The sequence below is a fragment of the Accipiter gentilis genome, chromosome 5, assembly GCF_929443795.1.
Source record: "Accipiter gentilis chromosome 5, bAccGen1.1, whole genome shotgun sequence".
In the NCBI taxonomy this organism is placed as follows: domain Eukaryota; kingdom Metazoa; phylum Chordata; class Aves; order Accipitriformes; family Accipitridae; genus Astur; species Astur gentilis.
Window position 1 is genome coordinate 29,539,077 of NC_064884.1, and position 20,961 is coordinate 29,560,037.

At 39.6% G+C, this 20,961-nt stretch overlaps 1 protein-coding gene across 1 annotated transcript in view; it reads right to left on the reverse strand.

Moving 5' to 3' along the window:
• The window catches only part of TULP4 (TUB like protein 4), a 131,159-nt gene that overhangs the window by 50,780 nt on the left and 59,418 nt on the right, over window positions 1–20,961 (reverse strand). The window contains exons 2-3 of the mRNA XM_049800399.1: window positions 8,753–8,881; window positions 8,273–8,434 (exon numbers count right to left, since the gene is read on the reverse strand). Coding sequence (XP_049656356.1) covers window positions 8,273–8,434; window positions 8,753–8,881 — 291 coding nt within the window. The remainder of the gene's footprint in view (window positions 1–8,272; window positions 8,435–8,752; window positions 8,882–20,961) is intronic.

A 20,961-nucleotide genomic window follows, 5' to 3' on the forward strand; every position in this document is an offset into this window, starting at 1 on the left:
AACTTCCAAAAAATCAACGGATCAGGTCCCAGTGATAATAAAGTTTAAATTGACCACTCTGGCAGCTACATTCCTTTTGAACTGAAAAGACCAGAAAGCTCTGGATGAACCAAAGGGGTCCTGGGGCTGAAGCATTCTCAGCCAAGTGGCTCTGGCAATGAAATAACAGACTGTTTCTGAAAAATGCTGTAAAACCTTCACAGTTTGGAGAGTTTTTCCTCTGTAAGAATTACACTTCCACTCACACGCCCTGTCCTGACCAACTCAAAATCTGAACGAACAAATTAAAGCAATTTTCCTACCTTACATACGACTTCTCCTTAGAAAGAGAGCAGCTTCCTGCAGGAGGTTCCATTTTCTCTGTGCACTGCCTAAAAAGCAGCGTAAGTATGTGCTGCCACTTTGCACAGGTGCACTGCAAATCCTCTTTCTTAATATCTGCCCCACAGCTGAAGCAAAACACAGAGCTTTTCAGAAACACAGTTTCAAGTAAGTACTCCCTATCCCAAAGAAATAAAGACTTCAGGCTATATGAGCAAATCTTTCTGAACAAGTGCCAGCAAGGTGAAAGAGAGAAGAGGCAAACGACTTCTTTCTTCCTGATACTTCCCACACAGAGACTGGTCATGTTTCTATTTGCGCTTATCTTTACTTTGCTGACTCAAACACTGATGCTCCAAAAATGTAAAACAGCAATGGGTATAAAAATGCTAAGTGGACACATTAACTGAATAGCACAATGAGTCTTCAGCTCTCCCTCCATCTCTGGTTTGTCACTGCCATTGACATCCTTCCTTTTCTGAGGGAGCGGAAGACATGGTAGAGTGTGCAGAGCTTAACAAACCCCAGATTCTGGTCAACTAAAATAAGAATATTGTGACCTATCTGAGTGTCATGTCAGATCAAGGTAAAGAGTTGCAAGATACACTGTTGAGGGCGATCTGTACATCCTAGTACACTGTGCATCGAAGGGGATGCAGAAATCCATTCAGCCATTCGCTTTTTGCAGTAACAAACATCAAACACCCTGTCTACAAGGATGAGCAAAACATTAGAACAGTTGAATTACTCCTTTCAGAGTCACTAAAGGAAAAATTTCTTTGCAAGACTCATCTGAAACAGTGTTGACATGAAACGCTGCAGGAGCTACTGAGAAAACATGAGCCACGATGCTGTCAGCCCATAAACATCCCCCATGTTACAGCCCTCATGACTAGAACAAATGGCACCATCTCGTCAGCTCTCTCAGTGTCTTGCCACTACAGGCTGGATGAAGAGCATCAAGGGAAAGATTAGGCAAGGCACAGATGAAGCGAGTGGGAAGAAGCAAGCACATTGAAGCATCACCTTGTTGCTCCGCTCCTTCAGTTACCCACTCAATAACTGTGCAGTATCGGCTAGGGTTTCTGGCAGGAAAAACCTTGTCTGGAATAAACCCACAGAGGGATGCCACGGCTCTTGAAGCCACAGATGAACCCTAGAGGCTCCAAGGAGAACATCCTTGTTGTCTACCTTCCCCAAGACTCAAGGCAAAGCCTATAAAGTCCTCATCTGAGTACTGAAATCTGCAGCGTAGCTGCTCATTGTTAGTGAGAAAAGGAGAGCACAACTAAAAAAAAGGCACAGTGCACCCAGCTCTTTAACCCTTCTCCTTCCTTCTTTTTGGAAGCTGCACTCTCAGCAGAATGATGCACGAAAACCTGCTCGAGACAAAAAGGCAAAGGAAAGACAGTGCTAATAAAACTATGTATAGATACCAGGGGCAAAAAAAAAAAAGAGAGAGAAATCTATTATTTCAGAAATAGCTGCGTAATAATGCAGCTTTAAAACAACATAATAAAAAGAGACGGGAGAAAGAAAGGTTAACTAGCACTTAAAATTCACATTACTTTTCCGCATAAAATCTGCCTGTCACTATTATGTGGCACCGTAAAATTCAAGTCACCAAGCAAAGAACAAAAACAGCTTCCAGCACGTATAAACATATAAAACAAGAATGCAAAGTCTCCACAAAAACATTTAAACATTTTAGGTATATATAAAACCCCCCACATATTTTGTCTATAAAAGGGTGCAATAGGATCATAAACATTCACAGAACCCTTAACACAAGCAAACAGAAATCACTAGTTTTAATAGCAAGTCTGACACAAAGGTTTGAAATGCTTGTAAAAATAGTCCAAAATATTAAAGACAGTTAAGCTGTGGTGGGTTTTGTTTATCTGTTTGTTTTATATAACAAGTGGATTTATCTTGAAAGACAGCTGAAGTCTCCTTCCCCTGTCCTCTTTTTGCATTTTAATGGTACTGCTCAATTATGCAGCATGCAATGTTAAAATCCTTATATGCGATTTAACCATTGTCTGCGCTCCTTGTGGCTTGAATAAACTGCCTAGTTAATTAATGACACTTCTTCAATGCTATAAAAAGCCTCTAGCCATTTTTCCCAGTAATCCAAGTAATTCATCCATCAATGAAAATAAGTCTTCCTCAAAGACTGTATCTTACAGTGCAATTCTGAGTGGCCCTAGTCATTGTAAACATATATGTAAGGTCATTTGATAGTCTCTGCACCCAGAATTGATGGGGAAAAGGTGCATTTTTATATGTTAAGACACAAAAATATTGATATTCCCTGGCATTTTAAAGGCTCCTTTTCGTGAACCTGTAAAGATCCTTAATAGGGACAGGAAGTATTCTAATAAAGTCCAAAATCATTGCTTACACTTTCAAATTTTACAGGCTGTAATTTTTTTTCATTTTGTCCTTCCTTCTCTTCATTCATAATAATTAAGGTAAATATTTGCCTTCCCTATGCTGCCCCAGTTGCCTGTTTGTAGCTCCCTTTCATCATTCTGTCAACTCATTAGAAGGCTGTCTTCAGGATTTTTTTTCCACACAGCTAGATGTCTGAGCATAATTAAACTTGATCAGTGTGATTACCACAATAGCAAGGACTGCCTTAATCAGATGTGCACTACAGCACCTGATTAAAAACAAAACGGTAGGGTGAAGGGAAGCACAAACTCCTCGTTCCAGAGCAGCAGGCAAAAGAAGACGTAGGTGAGAAGATGACATCATGGCCCAAACAGATGCAACATTTTCAAACATTTATAAATTCCTTATTTTTAAGCCATATTCTGGAAGCTAGGTAAGGCTACTATTCCTACTTTCAGCTTAGGAGGTGTTCAGAACACCTATTTCCATGAAAAGGTGGCAGCAACTGCAAATCATAGTCCACAGATGAAAATGTGAGGGGATCCAAAAGCAGACTCTACTATCATGGATTTAGTAGTTACAATTCCTGCCAGGGACTAAAGCCACACCAAAACCGAGGAGCCTGAGAGGCAATCTCACGAAATGCCTGGTGCCACCGGTAAAACATTTGAGAGCGCTTCTTCTTAATTAGCTCCTACCTCCCGGTGAGAATTGTGCCATAGCTCCTACCTCACAGCAGCCCCTTGGCACAGCACGGCACTGATCCCACCAGGGCGACCCAAGGCACCAACGCTGCACTAGCACACAGGTCCCTCCTGACTACACTGCTGGACCCAGAAAGTATTCCCTCCTTCACGTGAAGCCCCTTTCTGGGTCCCGGGCTCCACGCTGCAGCGCTGCAGACAGGGTGCTGCAGGCAGGGTGAAGGAGCTGAAGCCTGCCCCTGCCTCGTGCCCGTCAGGGAAGAAGATGCTGAAGCATCTGTGGTTGCCATGGGAGTCAGGATGGCGAGCACTGGGAGCAGGAGTGACTACCAGCATAGAAACAGCCTTCCTGCGCAGCTACTGCAAGCTACAAAAGATTTAAAAAAACCCCAACGCACACACCTCCCGCACTCTGCGTTTTGAGACAAAGCAGCAGTTTCATCTGCTGCTAGTCTCATCGTTCTCTTCCAGTGTCTTTTAAGACCCTGCAGTGTGCACGGTATCTGTTCCTAGCGTGCTGCTGCTTTTCTCTTCCACCGAGAGCAGAATTTTGTATGATTAGACACAGAACAGGCTGAAACTTGGGGCCTCAGTACTAATGCATGTTGCGTTGCGAGGGGACCACATACAATAGTTAATGCTGTACCCGGCAGGATGCAAATCAAATTAGCTAACTGCTCATATACCTATTTTCAAAGCAAACAGAAGGAAGCACGCTGGCACAGTTCACACGTACCTGTAGTCCGTCATGTCCTGGCCAAAGAGAATCCTGGCCAGTCCCTGAATTTCAACAAATAAAAGCTTACAACAGGAAAGAAGGGGGTGGAAAAATAGAAATGGGCTCTTACAGCTGTCAGAAAAGTCTGATAATTTACACTAGCTGAGACGCAGGGAACAGATATAGATTAATAGCACCTCTTGGGATATCCAAGAATTAATATATTCATTCATTTTGAGCAAGGCTTCCCTCTGTTGGAGAGCGATTTCCTTCTGATTTCCTTCTCACACACAGAAACAGCAACAGAAACAACCTCAGTGAAGTCCAGGGCGTTACACTATATTGCTATAAACAAGAGGATAATCAGACCCCTCTACAGTTCTCACCCAGCTCTCTGACACTGTGCCTTTCTCCATCGTGAACAGAGATAAGCCTCTTTAACAGGTAAAATCTGGGAGAAGGAGAGGGAGAGGATGGCCCAAGGGCAGCAGTTGTTGACAGAAAAATGTTACTGAGCAAGCAGGAGGGGAGCAAGCACAGAGGAGGGGGGATGAAGCACTGCAAAGATATTTTATATGACTTGTGGACTTAGGAAAAATCCTTAATTACTTATTGACTTTGCTTCTATAATTATAAATAAACTGTTTGGCTAGACAAAACTCAAGTTTTTCTCACTCGGGAAGTCATTCAATCTACTCAGTATGTACACTCCCTCTTTGCAAACAAACGTGGTATGACACCACAGAACTGTCTCAAGACAGGGTACAGCATTCTCTGATACTTCAAATTTACTTTCATTTCAAATATACTTTTCATCCTTACATGATCCTAGGTGAGCTTTTGCACCAGAAAAATACTCCACACGACCCTGAGGAAGTAGGCTCTACTACAGCCTTTTGTAGCCCTGAAAAAAACCATTTCAAAACAGTGAAAGGAAGGTCACACTCCTGAGCAATCCCACCCATCTGAGTTTAACCCAAGTGTGGCACTCTGCTTGAGATACAGAGGACCCAGTCCTGTGAAGTGTTCCTACTGTGTGTATTTGCTTATTATCCTCAAGAGGCCATTGGTATAACAGGGCACTCTGCCTTGGCCAGATGGGTGCTCTGGTTATAGTGCACATAAGCAGCAAACACCTAAATGAGCAGGACCACAGACGCACAATGAAGTGAGAAAATTAACTTCTGGTCCTCTACAATAAACATGCAGAATCACAGTCAGAAGGCCTATGTATTGAATTAGCTGAAGAAGCCCACAGCTCAAAGTCCACACTCAAGACCTGGGTGCCAGTCCCAGTAAAAATCTGCTGATGACCTTCACAAGAAGATCATCTGACAACATACGATGCTGAGAAAGAAAGCATTGCAGTCAACCAGATTGTATCAACTGTCCTTCAACTCACAGTAAGTTTGTCCCCAACAGACAAGGAGAGCTCAAGAAAACCTGAAAAACAACAGCCATAGGAAGAATGACACTGCTCTCTTCCTAAAAGAAAATGCAGAACAGTTGCATCTAGTATTAATAACATCAGCCAATAACTTCATCAGGGCAAAGTATGCACCAAATCAGTTAAGACACAACTATATGCTCAGTTTCAGCGGGACTGTACCCCACCCTGGCCATCTCTAGCTTTCATCCCATCTGTAGGGTCCCCAAAGTATTTGGGAAGCAATAACTATGGAGTTTCAACCACAGGTGGCATCAGCCACTACTTCAGGTGCTTCACTTACAAGCCTGTCTCAACTCACAGCAAGGACACAAACTCAGATGCCACACGCTCTGTCAGACAAGAAGATGGTTGGCAATACTGTAGCTCCAACCATTTCTTGCCCCCAACAGAAAAACGGTGGTAGGAAATTACCCTCCTCTTGCAGAGCTGCTACAGAGCCGTGGTGAGGAGTGCCAGAGGTGAGAGCCTACTGGTGTTAAATAGACAGACAGGAGAAAAAATGGAAAATGAGACTTGAAGAAAAGAGGAGGATGCATGCAGCAGAAGGCTGAGGGGGAAAGTTAAGAGAACTGAAGAGTAAGGCAAACAGACAGGCTATATTGAGCAAATTTTTATCAGGACAATAGAAAACTGATACTGAACAATACATTCCCCTTAGATATTTAACTTTCCAAGTTAATTGTGTTAAAGGTCATGGGACCATAGACTGTAACGTTTTCCAGGAATACTTTCACTAGCAATCTTCAGGGTGCCAGAGGGGTGACAAAAAGAATAGTATGAAAATATAAAATTTACATGTTGGCATTTATCTTTCATTCACTGTACTGACAAGCAGATTATATTAGTCAATAGGGAAGATGCTGAATAGACTAGAATAATATTCTGTTCTCATTTGCACAGATACAAATCAGGAGAGAAATGAGATAAGGGGATAAGCTAGTAAGGGTATCCATTTCCATATGTGCTTTTTTGTCTAATATATGCAATGTCCTTCGCCCCCAATTTGCTATTTTTAGTTTGAACTGAGCATAGTCTCTCGCCTAGTACCTCAGTGAATCATACTTCCTTGTGCCTCCAGAGGCAAATACATCTAAATACATTTTAGAAGATCGCTTCTTTCCACGAACTCCAGAGAACAGTACAAAGATCCATCATCACTTAACATGCAAAAACCCCACAGTTAGGAGAACTGTGCAGAGCAGCATCAAGCTCGTGGCTGGTTTTGGTCTCTATTTCAGTGAGTTTGTCAGCAGCAGAGCCTGTAACTCAAGCAAGTGATTTTCACGCAGCTGGAATTGGCCATTATGTTCGAATGTGCTTATCTGGACACTGAACAAGTGTTTGTTTCCCAGAATAACCGCTTATAGAGCATCCAGATCAGAAAGTACAAACATATTGGCTAAACTGAATTGGAGGCAGTCAGTCACCCCAAATTAAACACTCAAGTGAAGATATTTCCAAATACAGCAGCAACAACTGAGTATCACACAAATGGGGTAGCCTCATGTTTAAAACATAGGATTGAGAGCTATCAGATCTTAGTTTCCCATCCTATTTCTGCTGCTTGTCTTTTCCTCTTGATCTCGAGTAAATTATTTATTTTTAAGATTTACATTTTGCCAGATTCATAAAGAGGGAAGTTAGACTCCCTGGCTTTAAAGAGCAGTGTTGCAATAATTAATTCATTATTTCTTTGCAGAGTGCTCTGAACCTATTAGATGCTGCTGCAGAAATGAATATTATTAGTGCTATTATATTCCATTAGCAACTCCCAAAATAACTCTACCTTGAATGGATTTATAGTATTCTAAATTAAAGTCAGTGGTACCTTGAGTCTTGAACCAGCACCTTTTTATAGTGGTGTAAAATGAAGGAAGATAATCCAGTTGTGATCATAACACAGTTTCTCTTTGCACTATTCTACCCCCACAATTTCTTTCAGCACTATATTACACACACATTAACCATAATGACAGCAAGCATGGGGAAGGAAAGACTGTTCCAGTAAGCTCAACAGTATATGGCAAAGGGCCATTGTAAATTCTGCAAATGGGCGAGCTCAAGCCCCTCTATAAATGGTGATATGACCAATATCATATGCTTCTTTAGTAAAACAATAAAGAAGAATTATTCAACAGTTTTTTTCAAAGCTCAGCAAACTTTGACTCAATGGTTGGAAAAATGGCCTTCTTTTAAATTGTTTGCATAAGGTTGAGGTGTCTCTCTGACACTCAGTCAATTGGATGCATTTGCTCAAGTGAAGGCAAACATAACCGTAAGTGTCACTGGAACTGCTTTTGCTGCAAGTGCAGACTGGACAGCTGTACACAAAAATGACCAGTCCGATGTTTACTAGTCCAGGCTGTACCTCTGCTCCAATGCATTTTCAAGATAGCTGTATCAACAAATTAGGGGTATGATTACAGACTCTCGTCTCAAACAACTAACTTTGAATAAGACTGCATGTGAATCGAGGTGAAAAGTGATGATAGGTAACTTGGTACATTATTGTATTTGCCTAATGAGAACAACAGGATGAATTAAATTTTCGTTATCTGTGGGAGCACCAGTTTTGACGGAAACTGCTCTTACAAAAAGACCGTTTTACTTAACAACTTTTTAAGAGTTGTATTCTATAGCACATCGATGCAACACAATTAATACCTCTAAAAGCCCCATTACCTGTTGGTCATCTGGAGTCCATATGCCACAGGTGATCTGACTCTCCAAGTTTATTTCTGAAGACCAGTGTCTTTGTCCGCTGACTGAACCGACCAGCACAAATCCATCTCTATAGGAGATAAGTGCTTGAGTCCCATCATGGCTCCATGTAAAGTCGCTTACCTTAACATATCAAAGACAAGAAAATAGATGTATGGGCCAGGAAGGATTTTTTGTTGTTGTTTTAATAAAAGGTACCACTGCACGGAACTAGACAGGGCACCTATTAGCCCAGTTGTAGCTCTGATGTCACAGCTATCGGCTAAAGCAACTGTCCTTGCAAAGTGTCTTTGTGACAATTCTTGCATATTCCTTTCAATAAAGAAATGTTTCATTTTCTCCTGTGCTTTTTGAAAGGTATAAAGCACCATTCATTGTCGTCTTAATTTTGCTTCTAAGGACTTGATCACTCTCGACTGCAGAGAAAACATGCATACCAACCTGTGCCCCACGATCATTCACAAGCTCCACAGACCATCTGCCTTCGTATTGTATCCAAACAAATATTCCTCCATCTGCATCGCAGGTTGCTAATTTCTGGAATGGTTCGTTCCATCTCACCAGCACAACCTTAAAAGATTACAAACAAAACCAGCATTACCAAAACAGTGTGTTGCGCTAACAAGTATTTAACAATAACCAGTTAAACGATACTGCAAAATAAACATCATCACATTTAAATCCTAAAGAAGATGTACAAAACAGCAATTTTCAGCACAGCATTAGGCGCCTCTCAAGAACAGCTGGAATCGTTTTGTCACGGCTGTCAGGAAATGCACAATCTCTCACCGTCAGGCCTTTTTGGAAGGCATTGCATGCTTTCAATAAAATCATACTGTACACTGGAACGCAGGACTTCATTACAGAAGCAGCAAACAGGAGGCCCCGTACAGACCATCCAACACTCCTTCCAATGATTTCCCCCACTGTAATCTCAGAGACTGTCAGACTCTATGTCAAATCATCACCTCTTGCTGCCTTCAGATGAAGTTGCATGCACTGCTATCAGGTTGAATTTGAATACTCATATCAATAGTAACATGAAAAAAAAAGTTAGAGTCCCAAATCATTAAAAATTTGAAATTTCACAGAAAAGTTGCCTTGCTAATGAGTGCAGAAGGAATACAAAGCACTTTTAGGCTCTTCTCTCCGCATTAGAGCTATCTGGGCTTTTCTGGAGAATCTAATCAAGTCTAAAGCTACCAAACTGCTCTCTCATTTCTAATTAATATAAAATTTAACAAATACAATATCCCTTGAGACCTCAGTATAGAACTGAAAAAGACATGTCATCCTAGTGCTTGAAGCAGAAATTAGCTGTAAAACCATTTACATTCTGTTAGTGACTTTTTCTTAAAAACTTTTTTCCAAATTAGTTTTATTTCAAAAACATGCAGATATATATAGGACACTTACATTCATACACAAGGAGATTTCCCCCCTCAGTTACTTTACAGAGACACGGCATATACAAAGAAAACATATATTAAATAGTCAATCAGTAGGGTGTTATTTTAACTAAATGGACATCCAGCTTTAATGATGCTTCCTCATAAATCTAAATAGATAATTAATCATTTAAAAGAGAAAGCAAGAGAAGATTCTCCCAAAATATATTTTGCTGTTTACAGATGGACTGATGTTCCTGAAGATCCCACTCCTACATGCTCTGAGCAGACAGACCCACCATACTTCACAACAAAATCAGCACTCATTTTCAGAATTAGGGTATAAATACGCATACCCAAAACCTAAACTTGACAGCTGAAAAAAAAGATGATCTTACACTTATTTAGTGAGTGCTACATTTATTCACAGAGTGTCAAGGGTCAGAACTTCAGAACGTGTACATCAGTGGCGCTTGCCAGCCTGGAGCATCAATCCTTGAATGATTAAAAAGAAAACTGTTTCTTTGTGCATACATGAAGATTATGGGGAGAAATGAGTATGACAAACCACCTCTCTGTTGTTAAGCAGCTAAGAAGAATCCCATTGAAATTCTGCAGAAATACACTTGCTTCTGCTTGATTATGACCTTGCAGCTGCACTCCAAGTCACAAGTCCTGTCTCCAGTGGGGTGGATTATATCATACCACTAGATGGATTATATCATACACTACTTTTTTTTTTTTTTTTTTGAAGAGCAGTAAATAAAATATCCCAACATATTAATACAAGCAGCTGTACTGTGGTAGAAGTTTGACTCTGTCCCTTCCACCTAAGCAGGAATAACACAGATTTGTCAAAATTTTGTTTTCTATTTGGTGTAACTCCCATGCACAGAACAATCATTTCATCCACCCTAAGGCAAAATGCAATGTCGTAACTGTACTTGCCAGTAATGTCTAATAGTATTACAGAAGAAGTGAAGAAAACCCTCTAAGTAACACACGGATAACACTGAAAAATCTTCATCCCAACCTTTAATAGAGTGAAAGGTACTTATCACCACTGAAAATCAGACCGTTAATGCTTAGACAGTGCCCATGTTGGACATTTCACAGATCATACAGAATAAATTGCTAGAGAAAATTTAGGAACAAAAGATAAAACTAATAGTTCAAATAACATGTTTTTTAACTAACACCATCAAAGGTGCTACTATCTGTCTTAAAATTGTCCTGTTCTGCCTGGCAAAGATTTGAGACGAGCATATGATTTTATAGATTAGACAACCTGGCTGACTTAATGATACGAATTATGGGCAAAGTGACAATAGTTACCTTGCTGTGTTTTTTCTCTTTTCTATTTTAAATAGGAATCTTGTTAAAACTTGAAGATACCTTTTGATTCAAATTCTGTACAAACTGTCTTTTGTTTGTATTTGATAAAAAATCCAAGGGTACCTTTGAATGCAAACAAGATTAACCAGAGCATCCCTCCCTCCATCCCAATTAGATACAAATTAGTAAATTCCAAAATAAACTTACTGATTTATAGTCACAAATGAAAGTGAGACAATGATTTTATATGTCTTCTGGTAACATGCTTATAAGGAAGCAAATTTGTGATTTGAAAATCCAGCTTCTTTAAACACAGAGTAAATGTTATCATTTATGAGGTCATTTTAAAGATGCTTCCACCACTTACATTTAACATCCAACTACAGGTGCTGAGTCCACAGCTGCTTTGAATATTACCATTTAAATTTTATTTCATTTTTCATAACATACTGAAGCAGAGATAAAGAAAGGAAGAAGTATTACCCTAAGAATTAAAATTGCTTTTGGCTTTTATATTGGCTAAAATGTAAAGCATATGAAAACATGCCCCATTGATAGTACACTTAAATAACACGTAAGCTTGAATTACCCCTCTGCAAAGAGGAATTTTATTGCTAACCCATAAACGCAAAGATATCATTACTTTCACTAACAGCTTCGACTCACAGGGGACCCATTTTTACTTCTGCCTTTATGGTTCTCCGCTTCCTACTTAGCATCTTCACACAGGTACTGAAGGACTAAACTGTTTTATCTTGTACTGAAAGAATGAAAATGTTGGTATGACAAAGGAAGTTATCTGTGGACTATTTGTGTTCCACACAGCCTTTGTATATTGCCTAATTATTTGGTTGGTTTGTTGTTTGTTTGTGGTTTTTTAAACACTATAAAAATGGCAAATGTGTTTGTTCAACTCTAGAAAAAATTTGTATCACGGATATTAATCAGGTTCTAAACTGCTATCTCTTATATGCAATGATCTCCCATGAATAAAACTTCAAGGAACTCCTGGCCTAGTACATTAAGTACAATGTAAAGGCCATTATATCACCCCCAAACAGGATGCTGTCCATGAAGTTCAATGAGCTTTTGAACCAGGGTTGTCAGGATTTTCAGGAATTAAATTTAATTAATCCTAAAGGTGCTAGAAACTCTCCCCAAGAACTGACTGCATACTATAATGCTGCAAATAGAGCACAACCAGCAAAAAAGAAAACCCTTAAAAATTATTTTCATCACAAATTAAGGATATGTGAGTATTTGTTATCCTCAATGTTAAAAAACTTGTTTACGTAGAAAAGTAAAAGAGAAAATTTTGTTAACTTGCACCTGGGAGATAAATCTGTGCATACACTTCCAGTACTACGGACTAATAAAAAATGAAATAATGGATGACATTTCTCAATTAAAAATGTTGTGCAAACATAAATTATAGTTTATGAACCTCAGTTACTTCCCTTGACTTCTTATCTTCACAGATGCTCCATTTGGAAAAGGTCTTGTCTGGTGCCAAAGGAAACATCTGTATTATTCTAACTGAAAAAACAACATCCAATAATTATTTTTTTTTAAGATCACTTAATTACGCTTTAAAATTTCCATTTTCCTTCACTCTAATGTTTTTGGTTCACTACTGCAAATAACAAAACAAAGGCCAATCAGAATCTGGCCCAGAAGATCATCAAAGTTCTTAGAAAGATACTGCCACAGAAAGACCATCATGCGGCTAACAATGTTATTTATTAAAGTCTTAGACAAGAAATTTTGAGTAACTGCAATTTTTGGAGAAGCAAATATGTGATTTACAGTAAATGTGACCCCTTCCCAACTGAAGCCAGGTTTGGTGATTTAAATTCAGTACATGCTATTGACACTTTTATTATTTTTTTCACATTTTCTCACACAAGACCACTAAAATCCAAAGCATTCTGAGAGCTTCTGTTATTCCTAATTTCATTACAGTTTTTGAAGGAGATGACTGAAAATATGATACCAATCAATCTTCCAAGAGCAGAAGTCCTTTGTCTAGAATACCATACAACAGTCATTACTGAAATCTTATCTCTGTAGTCCCTAAAACATACAGTACATAATTACTATAGAGGCAAGGGACAAACATCTGGGGGGGGGGGGGGGGGGGGGGAAGGGTAAATAACTAGGGGAATTAGTTCCTAGAGTTCCTTACCAAATTTAGATAGATTTTATTACTGATACACTGTAGTGAGTCACAGTGAGTCATTTTTTTTTAATGTCTGATCCTCCATCCATTTTACTGAGGAGCAGGCATATGCTCTAAATATAGAGGTCTTCTCCAGCATTCATCTTCACATACGCTATGGAGATGTGCTTGCAGATGGACTATCACAGCAATAGAAAGTAGACAATACTTGATGGCAAATATTTGATTACAGCACAATTTGCTATGCCTGGAGAGCCATATTCCTTTATCTGGCATGACCATTTCTGAAACTACAAGTGAACCAGGCATCATTGCAGGGTGCACAGGATGTGATGCATTATAACTCCATTGAGCACATACAATACTAAACATTCTAGGGAATTGCTGGCCTTTTCTTCCCCCTAAGAAATCATACTACATTTCTAATGTTATTGAAAGTGCTGATATGAATCCACCTTCCAAGCAGTGATGGCAAAAGACCTAAGTGTTGCTAGGATAGGTATAGAAAAACCAATAAAGGAGATTAGGCTTTTGCCTACAGTAGCAGAGTACAGGACTCAGTCTATGCGAAGGCTTCTTCCAATCCTGTATTTTAGGAAAGTACTTAAGTTTTTAAAGGAACATATAAGGGTTGAAACAAAGCATTGGAAAAGGAGACTAGACAATCTGCCTAGGATTACTGAGCATCACCTATTTGTTGTATTGAGCAATCCTATTAATCCTGCAATCCTCTAATAAGTAGATAGACCTTCACTCACAGTTACAAGTCTAGAGAAATACATGCATACAGTACGCACAACACACTGGCACACATGTTTTATTAATGGCAACAAAGATGAAGAGATGTCTAAGTATATCTATCAAAGAAAAAAGACGAGTGTACAGTGGGGAACAGGAATGAAACGTAAAAGTAAAGGGACCAGAGAAACCAGTAACCACCTTTACTAGCTACTACAGTTCACTGTCTCTCTCTACATAATATATAGATATATATACACACATATAATGCATATACACATTACATACACATAACATGGGTGTGTGCATGAACACACATCCCTATTAAATCCTTGACTGTGCCAACTTTGTATATTTGTGGACTTGAAGTTAGTTAACTAAAGTGATTTTTGTAACTAAAACGTAATTTGAAAGTGACAACAGGTGCCCAGAATAAGCAGTAGGGTTGCAGTTAACAAACTGCTGCTTCTCACTATACCTATAACCACTGCTTGGTTCTAAATGGTTCTGCATATCTTCAGTTCAATGAAACATAAAATTTAACTATTTTTTTAATACTAGTATTTTTAAAATAAAGGTTATTCAAGCTTCTCTCTCCTAATTTCTCATGCTGCAAACAGATTGTTTGCAATTGTTCTTACCTTCATCTTCACTTATGACCTTCATTTCTTGCCATGACAATAATGTCAGGATAACTCTCTCCATTCAAACTAATTCAATTATGCAGACAAAGAGCATCACGTAAGTATTTTTCCTACTAATAACACTAGACAAAAAATCAGCAGACATGGTAGACAGCTAGTTTGCCTCTCCCAGGGTGGCACACTCATCTTACTATCCTACTTGTCTTATATTGCATACTCTAATGGTACACTCCTTGTCTCTCCCAGACCCGCAAAGCTTTGACTTTTTGTTTCTAGTGACATTACACCCGGGTGGATGTGCTTCATTTGCATATGGAGCTGCCAGTTTCCAAGGTACGATACCCATCAAGGAATTATTAAGAAGAAACTGCTACTATTAATAACAAACATGGTGCTGCAGCTAAAGCACAGCAATTTTATAATAGTTAGTGAGAAAAACTGCCATCTCACAATAGGGGTGGCATGTTACATAGTGGGTAAACAGACGGTGAATGAGATCTTGGAGACAGAAAACACAACCCAAATTCTTCGTGTTTCTTTAGTCTAAATAATAAGAAAATGAACTTTTTCCTGAAAGGACTGGAGTAGCCTCCAGATACCTCAGGGATGGATGTCCTTTCATACCCCTTACCCCTGCTGTGGGAGAAGCTGCAGTCACTGGTGATGTGCACCGGTGGCCCGGCAGCTGCTCGCAGCCCCTGGGGGGGCTGGCAGCTGCCGCAGGCAGTGCTTTCCACTGCCACTCATCCATTAGAGGTCTGCTGCTTTATCCCAGGATCCTACTTTTTCCTTGAAAAAAGTGTATTACTCTGCCAGCACCTGTCATCTTGCTTTTTCTGCTCTTTGAAAAGGAACTTCAGTTTCTATATATATACTATTTAAACAAATATAACAACATTCTTGTGAGAGACGATACAAAAGCTAGTAACTACGGGGGTTTAAAAATAGAAAAAAATCCATGCAAGGATCAAATTCGAATAGCCCTTTTTTTTTTAAACTGGAAATCTGATTTCATGGTATAACATTATCAATAAGCTAAGCGCGATGTCCACGTCAGTTGGGAACCTAAGCTTGCGCTAACTGAAATAAGGCTGGACCAGCAATAAAGTGCTGACCTTAACAGACCTGAAAGGTGCAGGTCCAACTCTGTACCTCCTTCTGACCACAGACTTCTCTGTGGTCTTCTCATGAAAACCTACTCCAAAGCAACTACAACCCTAACTCAAACACCTCAGGTAAGAGTCTAAAGGTAAGTACAATGTAGTGATACATTAGAAGGTCTGTGCCATTTTCCTCAATACGCTTGCTCTAATTTTCTTCCCCTTTCTCCTTGGTGTTCATTTTCATAATGCTCAGAGCACGCACGGGGCTGACAAAGACTCGGGTCATCTGCCTAGTTGTAGAAAGAGACAAGGCCAGGTACGAGCAGTGCAGTTTACCAGCAGTATCCTTCGGAGTAGGCACAGGGGAGGTAATCATTCACCCAGCACTCACTCGCCCTCCATGTGAGCGGCTGCTACCCTCTGCAAGTAATAGTGTGGCTGCTCACCCCCTGGGAAGACTGTTGATGCTCCCCAGCAAGTTTTGTCTATTTGCTGTGCAGACAAATGCCACACATGCCTATTTTTAAAAGGCATCTTGGGGTTGGCATCTAACCCACCACATATACCTATTTTTGAAAGGTATCATACGGTTGGCATCCAATCCCCAATGGAAGGCAGTCTGACCTTTAAAAGCTCTAGGGGATGATTTTGGCAAATAGGCAACTGCAAGAAATACTTGTTTTGATAGCTACTTTGAGGAGGGAGTGTACTTAGTGTGAATAAGATGTCGTCTTAAAAATACCTAGACTGTCAACATCTCACTGAATACATTTAGGAGCCTTGATAGTAAACTGCCAAGACGAAGACTCAGAAAGGCTCTAAAGCTTTACAAATCTCTTACGTTCCTTAAGTCATATACTTCACTTTAAGAAATACACCCCCAAAGTCTATTGATCCCAAGGATTTGCCACGTAACCATTTTGTATTTTCACAGGACACAAAATATGCCATCTGATCACCTACCTTAGAGGAAAGCATCCCCAGTACCCCTCACAGGTACCAAACAAGAAGCGTTATGCTCCTACAAATGAAGTGGTTCATAGGGCCAGTTCCAAAGGAATTACTCTTTTCACTTTGGAATCACCACATTTAATTGTGTCTTCAAAGAACTACAGTTGTAGCAGACGTTTAAAAAAACACAACAGAAATTAGCTGTATCCAAGGTATACCCAATAAATGTGTTTGGGCAGCTGAGGATCTTTTGACGGGTCACTTGTCAGAACTGGAAGTTGCATGTGACAAACAGAAGTGACAAGCGATACAAACCTAACGTGGATGACAAGATGTTGGTATCTGGCTAGCAGGTCTCATTTGAATAAGTTTCTTAACTATTCCTTCAAGGGCTATTAAGGAAAATAGTTGGGTATAATCTGAAGGGAAAGAATTAAGGCATGCAAAGAGTGAAGGCCTGAAGTCAATCACCCATAGGCACGAGATAACTGCACATGATGTTTGTAGAAGGGAAATTGGTAGAGGTCTCCTCATCTCCCATCTCACAGACAATGGAGTGACAGTGATAAGGTATATGCTCTGCTTTTGACTCCCTTACCTTCAGAAGAATGCTCAAGTCCCAAAAGCTCTTTCACAGAAAAATCCTTTTTAAGAGTTATGCCATGCTCATTTCCAGTGAGGGAAACTCTTTTATAGCACGTACATTACTATCATTGTCTCCTATCAATGGTGTTCCTGTCCTTAAGCATTCCTGCAAGATACTTCTGTTTAATTGCCCATACATACTCCCTAGAAGTGCAGAGGCAAGCCCCAGTTCACTAAAAATAAAACAAAACTGAATGTTGATAAGGATGAGCAAAGGATAAAATACCATTTTCATCGCCTTCCTTTATAAGAAGAAAGATTTTGCTTTGCTCTAGTTTCCATATAGATAAAAACACCATAATAAAGAAAGGAGAGATGACTATTCTAGCTAAAGATGAACAACTGTTTTGCCTTAAGATCAAAATACCCAGAGCAAAATAGTTCCCCTTCTCTGTAGCAAATCACTGATGAGCACCATTGGGAAAGGTCCATTGCTGTTAAAAATAAGACACATACAATAACTGTGCAGAGCTGGCAGTTCCTTGGGTTCAAGTATCTATGGTCCAATATTTTCCCACAAGAAAAAAAGCACCAGAGTTAAAATTCTTTGGTATTTAGCCTACATTAAATTAAAAGTACATGACCCTAATGCTCATTTCACTAAGGTCTGACAAAATTACATTACAGATGGTATAAAACAGGACCATTTTACAACCTCCACATTTACAATCACTTTTGGGCTGTGTAAAAGCTCAGTGTAAATGAACCTCAAGCTTTAAAAACAAGTATAACACTCGCTGACATCTACCTATGCATCAGGACCATATAGGAATTCAGGGATCATGCACATCTTTGTTAGCAGTTCCAAGGAGAGGGGGGAAGAAACCAACCAAAACACCCCACATAAGACAGATTTAGAAGTCTTTCTGTCTTTTTTCCTGGCTAAAAATACAGAAAAATATTGGATGCAGAGACACAGACACCCTGTAGCAGAGCCTATGGCTTTTATTCTGTCTCTTCTTTTTAAAAACATGCAATCAAGGACAAAACACTGTTTGGAACCATGTATTATATCCAAATAATTAAAAAAAAAAACCAAAACAGAGGAGACAGGATAACAATAAACATTATTGAAAACCATTCCTACTCAAAATGAACTAGCTCTGCTCTGCTTTCTCAACAGCAGCTACTTAGGAATTCCTGTAGTATCTTTCTACCTTGTAAATGCTACCTTGTTTGGGAATGCCCCCAGGTCAATGAATTGCTGGAAAAAGTCAGTGAAGTGACTATGGCAGAGGCATTCTCCCATATACTCGATCTTCCCAGTTTGGTGGTTAAAAATTCCTAAGCAAGTGGTCACAGAATAATGAAATATAATTTTATAACTTTACATGTATATATGTGTGCACGAGAACATTATTCAAGAAAAAAACCCACTTGCAGTACTAGGAAACTTTAAAGGAAATTCATAAAAACTGTAATTTTTTTTTTTAATAAAACTGTGCTAGTTAACACAGAGAAAGGAGGCAACACAACTTCTTCACTTTCTGGAGAGTATTCTGAGAAGTGTCAGAAAAATAACAGTGTCTCATGACCACATACTGAGGATCTGCCCGTATCAAATATAGTAAGTTGTCTATATCAAATGTACTAAGGTAAAAAGATGATTTTTCACTTATGAGATATTCAAACTCATACAGCATGGCAATTAGGTAACATAATTCCAGGTTTCTGAACATCATCATTAGCATTTGTGGTAAAGATTTTTAATCAGAAACCGGCCAATGACTCTCTTATTGATTTCACAGGGTAGGCTATAACTTAGCTTGCACCTCCTTAGGTGAAATCCCTGAACAGTCCTCCAAAACAGTCTTGGATGGGACCTGACTGCAGCACAAGCTTTGTGCAAGGTCTCTCCACAGAGATGAACTTAATCCTTTAAGAACTGCAGTAAAAACTCGACTTTTGTCAGTGATGTAAACAGGAAAGACCTTAAAATTCAGAGGCAAGTGTCAAAAAGTGCTGTCCAAGACTGATTATTTCTCTGACAGGTACAGGTACAGTACTTCAACCTTAATTATTTTTTTTCAAACACAAGGAAGTAAAAGTAATCCAAACTTCAGGAAGAGCACAGATCAGCACTTCAAATCTATTAACATTTCCTAGGTGATAATAGCTGTGCACTAATTTAATTAAGATGAGTTATAAGGTAGACTGGAGACAAACGGTATAGCTGGGCATTTCACTGCTGAAGTGGGACTACTTTACTATCCCAAATTCCCAGAGAAATACTCAACTATCATTATTCTGATCATCAAGTCCAACCATAAGACCTCTGTGCGAGTTACACACAATTTCTGGCCATCTGAGGAATATCGGTGACCGTAAATTAGTCACAGAAACTGAGAAAAGAAAGCAGTTGTGTAATTTTTATTGGGTTGCTTGGACTGTCTTTGCATGACCCACAGAGACTGCGCATCCCTAATCCTTTTGTGAGAACGACGAAATTCCACCACATTACTTTGCAAAGGTAGAATACCTGCTTTAACTTCACCCATGAGGCCGCCACCTGAGCCCCCCACCTGCTGGCTGCCCCCGAGTGGGTTCATTTATACGATGTTCAGCTCGTGGCATTTGGGGCAGCTACTGAGGCAACTGTGTAATTGCTGAGATGGACATAGAAAACAAAGTGAACAAAATGAAACAGTGTCTATTTCCAAGGTGAACAATGCAAGGGAGGGAGCGGGCAGTAAAACAGGGAATGCAGAAAGGGCTGAACTGCCACTCAGCACCTGCACCTCTCAGGACAGAAAGGTACAAAAAGGAGACTTGAAATTAACAATACAAATAACTAAAAAGCACAATATTTACATGCAAAGCATTCAGTTTAGCATATTACAATAAATAAGACAACAGATACCTACCAAGAATTATTTGCTATATATTCGTTAATTTATATACATATTACCCCCACAGAGGCTCCGATTCAGGCTTGAGACACAGTGGCCCACCTAATTTGCAAATGATACGATACAAACTTCTGACAATGTGAATACTAGCTACAGAAATGCCATACTCTAAGAAATGCCAAATAGCAGATTTGAAAATGCCATCCTTGCTTTGGCTGGCCTGCAATTCTGCACCGACTATATTCAGATCAAACCCCTGTAAGTGGTTTTATCTTTGTTTCTTATTTCTTCATAAAATAAAAAATGCACCATAATGCAGTTGGCCAAATGACCAATAATTTCACTTGTTTGATCTTCCAGAGAACACAAGGGAGCTATAAATAAGGGGTTCAATCAGTTACTCGGATAGAACGATCACAACAGGCAAAGTGGACAACCCCAGAAAGCACCAATCAGTGCTATTCCTTTTTACTGCTGTGGCATAAAGAAGAGACCCTCATGTTGTTGGAACTGCACAGTTTATGAACAAGGACAGTCCTTGAAGCTTTAGCCTTGAAGACAAAGAAAAAGGCAGGCTAGGGAAGCACTGCAGGGAAGGCTAGCTCTACAGAGCTCTAAAATGACTGTATTTCTCAACGCACTTGAGAGGGCTGAACTGTAGGTTGGGAACACAATCCCTGGGCACCCTAATGGGATGTAAGGGTCACTGTGAGACTACCAAATTGTTGGCCATACAGATGATAGGACACACATCTGACTGTCTAGGACAATACCTGACCTCATCTAATGAAAATCTTAACAAAGATATTGATTACCTG